Below are 11,730 nucleotides of genomic sequence, written 5' to 3' on the forward strand. Positions count from 1 at the left end.
CAAGTTGAGGTCCGCTGTTTACAGTGTATTGTTTGTCATGTCGCATGGCTGCTAACTTGTGTCCCGACAGGGGAAGCATGTTTGCAGTCTGATGCTGGTAGTGTTTTATGTTTTATGTTTAATTGTGTTTTGACTGTCGTTTTCATGTTGTTTTTATTAAACCATCTTGCTTAACTTTCAATCCGAACCCCAGATTCTTATTCGTCCTCAGAAATCTAAGAACACGTCATTTAGTGAATTCTAACAAATTCAACATAGCGCAGAATGTAGTTTGAGTTTTGCACATGTGACTCCAGTTGTGCCCACTGTTGTTTAGCAATCGGAAAAAAAATTTAAATTTGGAACCCATGATCAGATTTGAAAGTACGACTGTCCCATATGGTGAAAATGGGTTTTTGGGGGATTCTGTGTGTCATACAGGCTCGGGGGTGTAAATTAAAAGCTGTGAAAATGTGAAATCGCTCACTGCCGCCATTTCTCCACCCCCCACAAAACTAGACCACCTCCCAGCTAAACGGGCCAGTTAGAATTTGATGTATTTGCTACGTAGAAACCGGGTAACCAATGGGTGTCGTGTTCCAAAATCGAGCTAGCCCCGCCCCCTTTTCTAACGTTCGCTTCATGCCGCTGAGAAGAATACGAGAAGAAGCGGGAGTCATGTCTGGAGTTAAGTCATCCCTGAAAACCGGCCATGAGAAATGCATCATTCCAGGGTGCCGAGCATCAAATACATCACTGCACTGCCTTCCAAAAGACAAAGATGTCGCTGACAAGTGGATGGATTTTATTTTTGAGACTTTCCTCAACCTGTGCCGAGTCAGGCTTTTCGGCTATGTACTGCACATTTCTCACCGCAGTTCGTATTGAATCAGGGGCTATATGATGCTGGAGTCATTTCAAAACTACTGTTGATGAAAGGATCCATTCCCACTGTTCGGCACCCTCTCCCAAGCATTGAAACGGTGAGTAAAAACTATTTTATAACGTAGATTACTAACTAGCTAGCTAACTGATTTTAATTCAAATTTTTCGTTTTTCCTAATGGTTGGTTAGCTGGCTGCGTCACAGCTAGCTATTTGCAGCGTCTCGTATACAGTATTTTCCTGGCGAGCGAATATGGCAAGAAAGTACACTGATAATCTTTTATAAACAATATAAATAAAAGATTACGTTATTTATATAAATGACCGATTCTGTCAAATGATAAAAAATGCATCCCCTGCTTGCCAACCCTTTTGATTTTCTTTTCTCTCGCCCTGCTGTCTTCCCTGATAGACACACAGACACACACAAACATATATATGTATATATATGTAGCAGCATATGTCATTAGCTCTACATGTGATTAACCTAGCTAGTTACCTATTATTTATTATATACACCTATATCTGTATTGCATCTAACTTGTTAAATACCTTGTACTGCACTGTTTTCACTGCCACTGTATGGTGTTACTTGCCTCATCCAAGTGCCATTTGTCATTTATGTTATAGTAGATAGAGGACGCTACCTTCTTGTGTTTTATTGCTGCTGGTCTCTGAGTCACTACACCTTTTGTTGTATGCCTACAATGAAAAATGAAATGTCTTATGACTAGCAATATTATCACGCTGTCTCCTTTTCATTTCTTAATATATGTGAATGTATTCTTAGGGAGCCATTAGACCCGTTTCCCAGGCCAGTACCTCCCGGAGTATTGGCTGCCAGACTGACCCCCTTCCTAAAAGATCTGTTGGAACCCAACTATCCAAGGACACTCTTAAGACTCACGTCAGAAGCAGAGGTTTGTGAAATTGAATTTTTGTAAATGTTAGTTTACCTGCAAAGTTGTTTTTTTGTTTACATTTTTGTTTATAAGCTGATAAGTCAAAAGTAATCATTTGAATGATTACTGGTAATAGTTATTCCCAAATTATATATCTATGGACCATATATACCCATTGCAGTTGAAAGAGGGGATCAAAGAGAAAACAAATATGGGAACCTTATCAGTGACATATAGTACATAATGTTGGCAGACATTTAACATTGATCTTAGAGACTGTATACATATATCTTGTCCTATGCACTACATGATAGGTATTTATGTATCACGATAGTATTTTATGTTTGTTATTACTGCTATTTCAAATGAGCCACAGTCTACATTGTTTGACAAATGCATAATTTCCAAATAGCTTCTCAGACAAGTGTGGTCTGTGAGAATGTGTGGTCTCCCCCACTTCTCACCTCAACACCCTTGAAGTCCCTTCCACCCAAAAAGAGGCCGCGACTGGAACTAGAGGAGGACGACGATGAATGGGAGGCCTCCATTGAGGCTACTGACCCTAATGACTCCACTTTCATTCAAAGTGTATCAATGACAACAGAGTCATCGACTGTATCGTAAGTTCTCAAGGAAAGCTCCAATAGCTATTTATCTTTGAAGTGTCTCAATTCTGATGTGAATAATATTTCTTATGTTTTTCTGTTGTGCTTCTTTTCTTCTTTTTTTCCCCTTGCACAGACAAGCCTCACCACCATATGATGTACCTAAATATATTGTATACGAAAACTGCCTCCTCGAGTTGTTTGAGTTATGTCCAGTGTGCAGCTCCATGTGTGATGTCCGGAAAACTATACGTGGGACTTTCCTTGCTGTTGATCAGACATGCCACCGTTGTGAGTTCAACACACAGTGGAAGAGTCAACCGTTCATTGGAAGTACACCTGCAGGGAACATTCATCTCTCTGCGGCTGTATATTTTACAGGGACATCTTTCATCCAAATGAACAAGGTATTTAGGTGCCAATTTGTACAAAATGATTTTTTTGTTATACGCATATCAACTTGCAATTTACATTTTTTTCATTATTTTTTAAAAAGGTTTTCAACGCGTTTGGTGTGAAGAGCATGCGATACCAAGCTTTCCGGAAACATGCCAAAACCTATCTTGAACCTGCCATTGTTTGGAAATGGAAAAGGGCCCAGCAGGTTGAGCTTCAACGTTTAAGCCAGCAGAGCAAGGTCATCATTGGAGGAGATATGCGGGCAGATTCTCCAGGTCAGTAGCAGAAACGCCATCATTTTGAGTTGAAAACTAATTTCTGGTTGCATTTTCACTGTATCACCCTGTATTGTGGGACCGGAGCGCCACTCCGTAGTGCTACAGCTGTTATATAGTTGCACCGTTTTCTTTTTAAACTGCCTTAATAATGCTTTACTTTATTACGTGTACTGTACTACATTGTTTTACTGCAATTTGTGTGCACCGTTGTGTTGCAGGCCATTGTGCCAAATTTGGAAGATATACCGTGATGAATCTTGAAACCAGCACAGTCATCGATATCCAACTTGTGCAGGTGTGTATATTACCAAAGATATTTAAACCACCACTACTTAGTAGTGCAAATACAATTGCAAAGCCTCCCCAACATAGTAATCTAACATGACCTTTTATGACAGCACATTGGACTTTTGCTCCAGCTGTTTCATATTGTGTCCTCTTCCCTCGATCTCATTTCTATCAACAGAGCAATGAGGTCGGAGGGAGTTACTACATGGAGAAGGAAGGTCTGAAGCGAAGCCTTGCTCTTCTGGAGGCAAGTGGTGTCACATTGGACTGCATAGTCACAGACCGCCACCTCCAGATTAAAAAATACCTGAGAGAAAAGGGCATCACACAGTACTTTGACGTCTGGCATATTGATAAGGGTATGACATATTAATCTATTATGCTTTTGACACACTGTTCTGTCTGAATTTGTAATTTACTGTTAGCTCTGACATGGGATTTCAATATGACTCAGTAGTTTTTACTATATTGTTTAATCCAAGGGATGTCTAAGAACATCGACAAACTTGCCAAGGAAAAGGATTGTGAGGTGGTAAAAAAGTGGCAACAGAGTATTAGGAACCATCTCTACTGGACTGCATCATCATCCAAGACAGGCCCAGAGAAGGTGGCAAAGTGGACATCTGTCATCAATCACATCCACAACATACACACACATGAAGACCCCCTTTTTCCAAAGTGTGAGCACAGTGATGTCATAGATAAGAGGAGGTGGTTGAAGCCAGGTATACATTTATTCTTATTTTATTCCTTTGAAATATATGAATGATGGTAATATAAAACCATTACATTTGGCATCCAAAGGCATTTTCTTAACAGTTTTAAAATAATTTCGTAGGATCAAAGGCTTCCTACAGACTGGAGAAGGTCCTTACAAACAAGAGGTTCATCAAGGGTGTGGAGAAGCTAAGCCCTCACCACCAAACATCCTCTCTTGAGGCCTTCCACAGCGTTGTCATCCGCTTTGCACCAAAGAGTGTGGTGTACCCATTCATTGGGATGCTTTGCAGGTAATGCACATTATGCAAGTGATTATGCAAAGCCAGGCGTCATTATGACAGAACCACCCCTGTTAGAGTAGTTTTGCTGGCCTACTGTCTGACCAGATTATTAAAATACAAAAAGTTTTGATCTGGGCCATTTCCTCAGGTAGCTTAGCAAAGTGTGTAGACTTCTATTTCTTTGTACAATGTATTGAAGTAATAAAATACACACCCATTTAGGGCTGCACAATTAATCGAATTTTAATCACGATCACGATTTTGGCTTCCCACGATCAAATTTGCGTGATCGAGCGATATTTAAAATGCGTCATTCCCTTCATAGAACAGTTTTTGCAAAGCCAATCTAGCGCTCCATAAACCACTGTCTGATCACATGTCTCCATGAGCCAATCAGAGCTGTTCCCTGCCTGCACCGCGCAGCTTAGTTTCTAGATGTAGACAGTCACAGAGGACAGAGTAACGTGAGGAAAATTCCACAACAGGTAACAGTCGGTCATCATAAGCTGGTCACAATGTTTACCAGTTTACCAGTAAACGCAACGTTTTGTCCCGGCTGTGTTGTTTTTCAGACAACAGCAGTGACCGGTGCTAGTTTGTGTCTTTTAGCTCATAGCTTTAGCAGCAGACTGTTGGACGTCCCGCTGTTGGAATCCTACAGTGAAATACAGACACACTACACTGTTTAGCAGTCAGCATTTTAGCTGTGTTTAATCCAGTTACTACTGTGGCTAACGGTAGGCTAACGCTACCTGCTGTATAATGTGTCATTAGTGTTTACTAGCGTGACATTCAGCGATGTTTATGTTGCCTCTAACGTGGGTTTCGGAGCATCAGAGCGCAACGCAGACATGTAAGTGGCAGTGTAATGAGCCACAGAAATCCGCGTAGCTATTTTGTCTGGTAGATACCAGGCACCACATGCGCCGTTAACGTGAACAGAAAATTGCGTTGCCTGTATCTTTCACGGCAAACATGCATGTGTGGAAAGCGGTCGCACAACAGCTGAAATGGCATACTCCTTCACAGTATCCTTCAATAAAGGAGGAATGTAGCACAATATGGATGTATTAGTAGGAATGTAGCACAATATGGATGTAAAGGGTTAGGGTTATAATTATATAATAAAATTTGTTTTGTCTAAAATCAACAAATAATCGTGATAATTAATCGTGATGGTTTGATGTGACGTCCTACAGTATCTGTTTTTTCTCTCTCTGCTTTCACAGGTTTTCTTTGATCATCGTTGCGCTTGCTGCAACTGTTATTATTAGACTATTTCTACTACAGTTCATATCATTATATTATACCCACTGCTTTAAATATAAATATTTCTATTGTTGCATTAGTTGTTATGTTAAGTTGCTATTGTGGTTGCTGTTCATCTGTTCCATGAATGTCTGTTACCTAGCATCTTTATTAGGATTTTGGAGGTCCTGCTGACACCCATTATTATTATAGTTCATGTCATTATTATATGCCCCTCTCTCTCTCTCTCTCTCTCTCTCTCTCTCCTTTCTTTCTCTGTCTCTCTCTCTCTCTCTCGTTATTCGCTGTGAAACTGAGTCAGTCCAGAGGGCCAGTATAACTTACTTCTTGCAGCCTGTGTGTTTTAGCGCCATCCTGTGGTGTTCAGAGGACGAGTTGGAAATAATAAATCCACATTTCCTTATTGATTTAATGTAGCGCATTCATATAGAACAGTAAACAGTCAGTTTCACCAGAACTCCTTTAGTAGGTGTCCTACATCACTTTTTAATGGACACCCTGCAGCCAATCAGAATTGAGTATTCACCCAGACCATGGTATAAACAAAAATAAAACCCCTGCCTCTCTCCTCCGAACCTGTCCCCACAACCTATTAAATTGAATAATTATACATTTCTTACTCACTGTAACTTTTATTGTTGCATTTGCATATTATTATATTTTAATCTGTTTTATTTTAATCATGACCATTTTTTAACTGCTCTTTAATGTTTCATGTAAGGCATTTGAATTGCCTTGTTGCTGAAAGCTGCTGTAGAAATAAAGTTGCCTTGCCTTTCAACCTCAGCCTGTCAGTCAGTCCCCAGGGCACAGAAACCACTGTTGTGCCTGCTCGTATCAGAGGAAGTGTAATGTCAACAGCACCGCGACCGCTGAAGTCACGACTTCGTGAAAGGTGTCTGCGTGAAGTTTTGAAAAGCTGTAACCACACTTGAAACCACTTTATCGGCATCGGTACCCAACCCTAGTGTGTGTGTGTGTGTGTGTGTGTGTGTGTCTTTCACTGTGTCTCTGTGTGTTTCTCTGTGTTTTGTGTCTTAGTCTCTCTGTGTGTGTATGTGTGTCTGTCTCTGTTTGTGTGTGTGTGTGTGTGTCTCTCTGTGTGTTTGTATCTCTGTGTGCGTGTCTCTGTGTGCATGTGTATCTGTGTCTGTCTTTGTATGTGTGTGTGTGTGTCTGTCTGTCTGTGTGTGTGTGTGTGTGTGTGTCTCTGTGTGTGTTAGGGCTGGACGATATTGGAAAAAAATTACATTGTGATATTTTTTTCCCAACGATATATATTGCGATATTGCGAGCCATCAATCCAGGCTACAGTCAATAATTACCATTCAATGATATTAATAATTTCACTAAAAACCAAGCTTCATTACAAGTGACAAAAAGGTCACTTAATATTTTATTCCAAAATTAGAACAGATTTCTGTAAACAGAAAAGCAGAACACATTTTTAAATAAAACAGCAGCTTTACGCCAACCCCCTGATTGGTTTATAAAAATATAACTTAAAATAAATATATTTTTTATAAAACAACTTGTATGCATTTTGGTTCACATTCTTTTATTTTTAAGTCAACTTTTCTTAGCAAAAGTGCCAAAGTAAAACTGTGTTGGTCATCATCATGGCTAAAACAAACTGAAAATAAACAAAATGAAATAAAACTTTTAATACAATTTGTATTAAATCTCCTAAACTGAGTATTCCTTAGCAGGATGCATCCTGTATGCTTTGCTTACTCAAGGTTTTTAGCTAAGAACACAAGTCTATCAACCTTTGCAGGCCTGAGACAGGTTCGTTGGCAACTGACGATGTTGCCACTAGTACTGAAAAGTCTCTCTGACGGTGAGCTTGTCGCAGGAATACACAGGTATTTGCGGGCAAGTCTGGCGAGGTCGAGGAAAGCTTAGTTTGTGTACTTTCCACCATGCAAGTGGATCCTCCTCTTTGTCTGTTGGAGGTGTTAGCATGTATATGTTTAACTCTGCTTCAACAGCATCCTTTAGGGTCATATATCTAGCAGCTTCTGAGTATCATCATCTTCATATTTCTCGTTGAGGTAGTCCACCATCTTCTTCTTTATGTTTTTGGTCAGGTCTGTGTCTTCCTCTTGCATTTCCAGTAGTGGTGTTGAAGAGCTGAAGAACTGGCTTTACAAAGGAGACACTGACGTATTCATCCCCTGAAAGTGCATCAGTGAAATCCAGCATTGGGCCCAGTGACTTGCTTACAGATTCCAGGACATCTATATCTTGCCAGGTTGGAATCAGATGCCGCAGCTTCTTGTCTGCAGACAGGACCTGAGTTAAAGCCTGCTGCTGCTCTAATATCCTGCTGATCATCATCTGTCTGGAACCCCATCTTGTTTGGCATTCTGAGATGAGACAATGTGATGGTAGATTGAGTTCCTTCTGGACTTTTGCCAGGGCATCTCTGGGCTTCCAGCTGTGAGAGAAGTGGCTCACCAGCTTCTTGCAGACTCCTACAGCACGATCAATGCGGCCATCCTTTTTCACTGAGATTTCTAAGGGGAGAAAACAAACAAAACGGTGCGAACTTTAATTATTGAAGCACATGGTTTTATTTTAAACAATAAATGTGCTATATTTTGGCACTGATTAAATAACAGGTTGTTTAAAATTAAATGTTTAGTTTCTGTATTTTTTTTTCTTATGTTTTAAAGCTCTACACACATGCAACACATTCATTTTCAATTTTTTGTCAGGTTCAGACAGTTTATTAAGTAAAACAGCTGAGTAAAAATGTATATTTAGGATAGGGATCATGTTTATTACTCACCAACTGCAAGATGCAGTCTGTGGCCAAAGCACTGCAGTCTGGTCCACTTGTTCAGAGCGGCAGCTTTCACCATGTTCGCTGTATTATCTGTTGTTAAACAGACTTGACATGTCTCATCTAAGCCCCAAGCGGTCAACGTTTCTCTCAGGGCCTCCGCGATATTCTCGGCTGTATGACTCTCTGGGAAAAATGCCGTCTGCAAACAGCGACTTGCTGTCAGACTTATGTAGGGCTCCGTTGTCCTGCTGGACCACAAGTCTGTTGTAGCTGCATAGTATTCCTCGTGTGACAGCTCTGCCTCAATCTTGGATTAGCATTTTTCATACAGCTCTTTTGTCGCAACTTGGGAAAAATATGTGCGGGATGGTATAACATACAGATTGTCAAGCGTTCAGATCATGTTCTTAAATCCCTCTTTGTCGACTGTGTTTAATGGCAACATATCTTTAGCGATATGAAACATTATTGCATCTGTTATTTCTTTGTCATTGAGAGCCTTTCTGGTAAGGTGTCACACTGGCAAAGGAATCGCAAATTAGTTTTTTGTTTTGGTTGACATCTAGATTTGACTATGTATTCGTCTCCAGACAAAGTACCTGTTTTTGGTTAACATCCTCCTTTTTGTTGCCAAAATAGGCCCAAATAGCTGATTTTGACTTTCTTTTTGGTACGAAATCATCCTTTTTTTTGCGGGGGATCCTCTTCGTCGCTCATTTTTAGCTACAGGACTGCCAGAGAATGTTGGCTGTGAGCGGAGAGCAGCGGCACAGCGAACCAATCGCAGCAAACCAATCGCTGTGCAGGCACGCGGAACGTGCATGTCACCCAGCAACAAGCCATACTACAGGCTCGTGTTTACTGTGCTACCCATAGGTGCTACCCTTCTTCACATCAAATTTTCCGGCGATGTGACTATCGCGCATGCGCACATCGCGATGTCGATGCTAAAACACAATATCGTTCAGCCCTAGCATGTGTGTGTGTGTGTGTGTGTGTGTGTGCAGTTTTTTATACATATCTATCTATCTATCTGAATGTGTGTGTTTGTCGTTGAATCCCACAGGAGGAGTTCCAGAAGAAGATGAACACTAAACCTGTCTGATAGAAGAAGTTCACCAGACAACAGGATGTCCTCCTTTAATCCCCTCATCAGGTAGGAAGACCTCAGCTGCTCAGTAATGCTGCTCATATTTCTGGTTATTAATGACATCAACTGCTCCTTGTCATCTCTCTCTCTCTCTCCTCATCATCATCTCTCTCTCTCTCCTCATCATCTCATCTCTACTTCTCTTCATCTCTCCCTCTTGTCATATCTCTCCCTCTCCTCGTCATCTCTCCCTCCTCGTCATCTCTCCCTCTACTCCTCCTCATCTCTCCCTCTACTCATCTCTCCCTCTCCTCCTCCTCATCTCTCCCTCCTCCTCAACTCTCCCTCTCTTCCTCCTCCTCCATCTCTCACTCTTCTCTCCCCTCCCTCTCATCTCCCTCTCCCTCATCTCCTCCCCTCCCTCTCCTCCACTCAACTTCCCTCCACCATGTCTCTCTCCTCCTCTTTAATAAGCATTCATGTGTCTGTCAATGCTGTGTATCTTTCCCACCCCCCCCCACCCCCCCCCCCCCCCCCCCCCCCCCCTTATGGATTACTTTATCTTCCTCTTCTTCGACTTTATCTCTTTTATCTTTTTGACAATCTTTATCTTCTTTGAACATGCTTTTTATTTTTTTTTCTTTCTAATGTTTTTTAATGCTAGTGTATGCTATGTGGAGTGTCTTGTTTTTAAATGCATGGAGTGTGTTTGTCTCGTGTGCTGTGTTTGCGTTTGGTTGTCTGGTTTTTGTTAGTGCTTGGTTAAGGTGCTTGCTAGTGTTGCATGGCTTATGTGTCATGGAGTGTTGCTGTGTTTGTGTTAGGTGTGCTTTTTCAATGGTGGTGTTACTGGGCGATCTTTACTCTCCTTATCATTCCCCCTTCTTATCTCCTCATCTTCGTCTCTCCCTCATCTCCTCCTCTTCCCTTTCTCCTTTCTTCCTCCCCTCTCCCTCTTCATCTCTCCTCTCTCTCCCTCTCCTCCTGCTCCTCTCCTCCTCCTCCTCATCTCTCCTCCTCCCTCTATCCCCTATCCCTTCCACCTCCATCTCTCCCTCTCATCCCTCCTCTTTCCCTTCAACCCCTTCCCCTCCTTCCATTTCTCCCTCTCCCCCACCCCCCCCCCCCCCCCCCCCACAACCCCCCCCCCCCCCCCCACCCCCCCACCCTCCATCCTTCTCACTCACTCAACCTTAAAATCCCACTCCCCAAAAACCAAGATTTTTCTGCCCTTCTACATTTTACTCCTATTCTAGTGTGATTGGACACAAAACCCACCACACCTACCAACTCAAATTTTTCCCATTACACTCCACTTGTCCATTACACAAACTACCACATCCTCATTTTCACTTTCTCTCTCCTCTCTCCTCATCCCGCATCTCCCTTACCCACCCAAACCCTCATTTAGCTTACCCACCACTCCCCCCCCCCCCCCCCCCACCCCCCCCCCCCCCCCCCCCCCCCCCCCCCCCCCCCCCCCCACCCCCCCCCCCCACCCCCCCCCCCCAACCCCCCCCCCCCCCCCCCCCCCCCCCCCCCCACCACCCCCCCCCCCCCCCCTACCCACCCCCAACAATACATTACACACAAACACAACACCACACCACACACACCAACCAGATGACCAGTGGAAATAGGCCCACAACCAAACCCCCAACAACAACCACAAACAAAACCCCACCAACACCACCCATGACCTGTTCAGATCCTAACCACCCCCCTTCCCCCCCCTCCACGAAACCGCATATCTGACCATGTCACAGCATCTGGACAATCGGTAAACCAAAATTTGATGACTAACCCGGACCTTCTGACCAATCCAGGAACGAACTACTGATCGGACTTAATAACACCTCTGCCGATTCTCACCACCCTCATTGAAAATCCACTTCAGACCCACCCAACCCAGCCTCCAGCCCTCTCACGCTAACAAAACCCATAAAAAACCCTATACTGACCTCATTCCTTATCGGACTTTCGCGCTGAGAAGAAAAGCTACCATAAACTATCCACCCCTTCACCACAAACACCACACACAAAAAAATTCCCCCTGATATCACTGTCCAAATACAAAATTTATAAACCCTCACCTGAAACCGGAAACCAATAACCTGAAGATCTTACCTCAAGTAAACCCCCCCCCCTCTCCCCCCCCCCCCCCCCCCCCCCCCCCCCCCCTCCCCCCCCCCCCCCCCCCCCCCCCCCCTTCCCCCACACCTCCGACGTAACTATCCGACCTCT

The 11,730-nt window shown here is 43.0% G+C and overlaps 1 protein-coding gene and 1 long non-coding RNA gene across 2 annotated transcripts; both read left to right on the forward strand.

Moving 5' to 3' along the window:
* The first annotated feature begins 1,594 nt into the window (after positions 1 to 1,594).
* On the forward strand, positions 1,595 to 2,765 carry LOC120556889. Its single transcript, XR_005638908.1, has 3 exons — positions 1,595 to 1,783; positions 2,178 to 2,385; positions 2,507 to 2,765. It is a non-coding gene; the product is annotated as an uncharacterized LOC120556889 (long non-coding RNA).
* An 83-nt stretch (positions 2,766 to 2,848) lies between these two features.
* Positions 2,849 to 4,364, forward strand: LOC120556890. Its single transcript, XM_039796703.1, has 5 exons — positions 2,849 to 3,044; positions 3,266 to 3,342; positions 3,514 to 3,694; positions 3,818 to 4,060; positions 4,174 to 4,364. The coding sequence occupies exons 1-5, from the start codon at positions 2,894 to 2,896 to the stop codon at positions 4,347 to 4,349; spliced, it is 828 nt and encodes a 275-aa protein (XP_039652637.1). The 5' UTR covers positions 2,849 to 2,893; the 3' UTR covers positions 4,350 to 4,364.
* The last annotated feature ends 7,366 nt before the right edge of the window (positions 4,365 to 11,730 follow it).

Source organism: Perca fluviatilis, chromosome 4 (genome assembly GCF_010015445.1).
Source record: "Perca fluviatilis chromosome 4, GENO_Pfluv_1.0, whole genome shotgun sequence".
Classification (NCBI taxonomy): domain Eukaryota; kingdom Metazoa; phylum Chordata; class Actinopteri; order Perciformes; family Percidae; genus Perca; species Perca fluviatilis.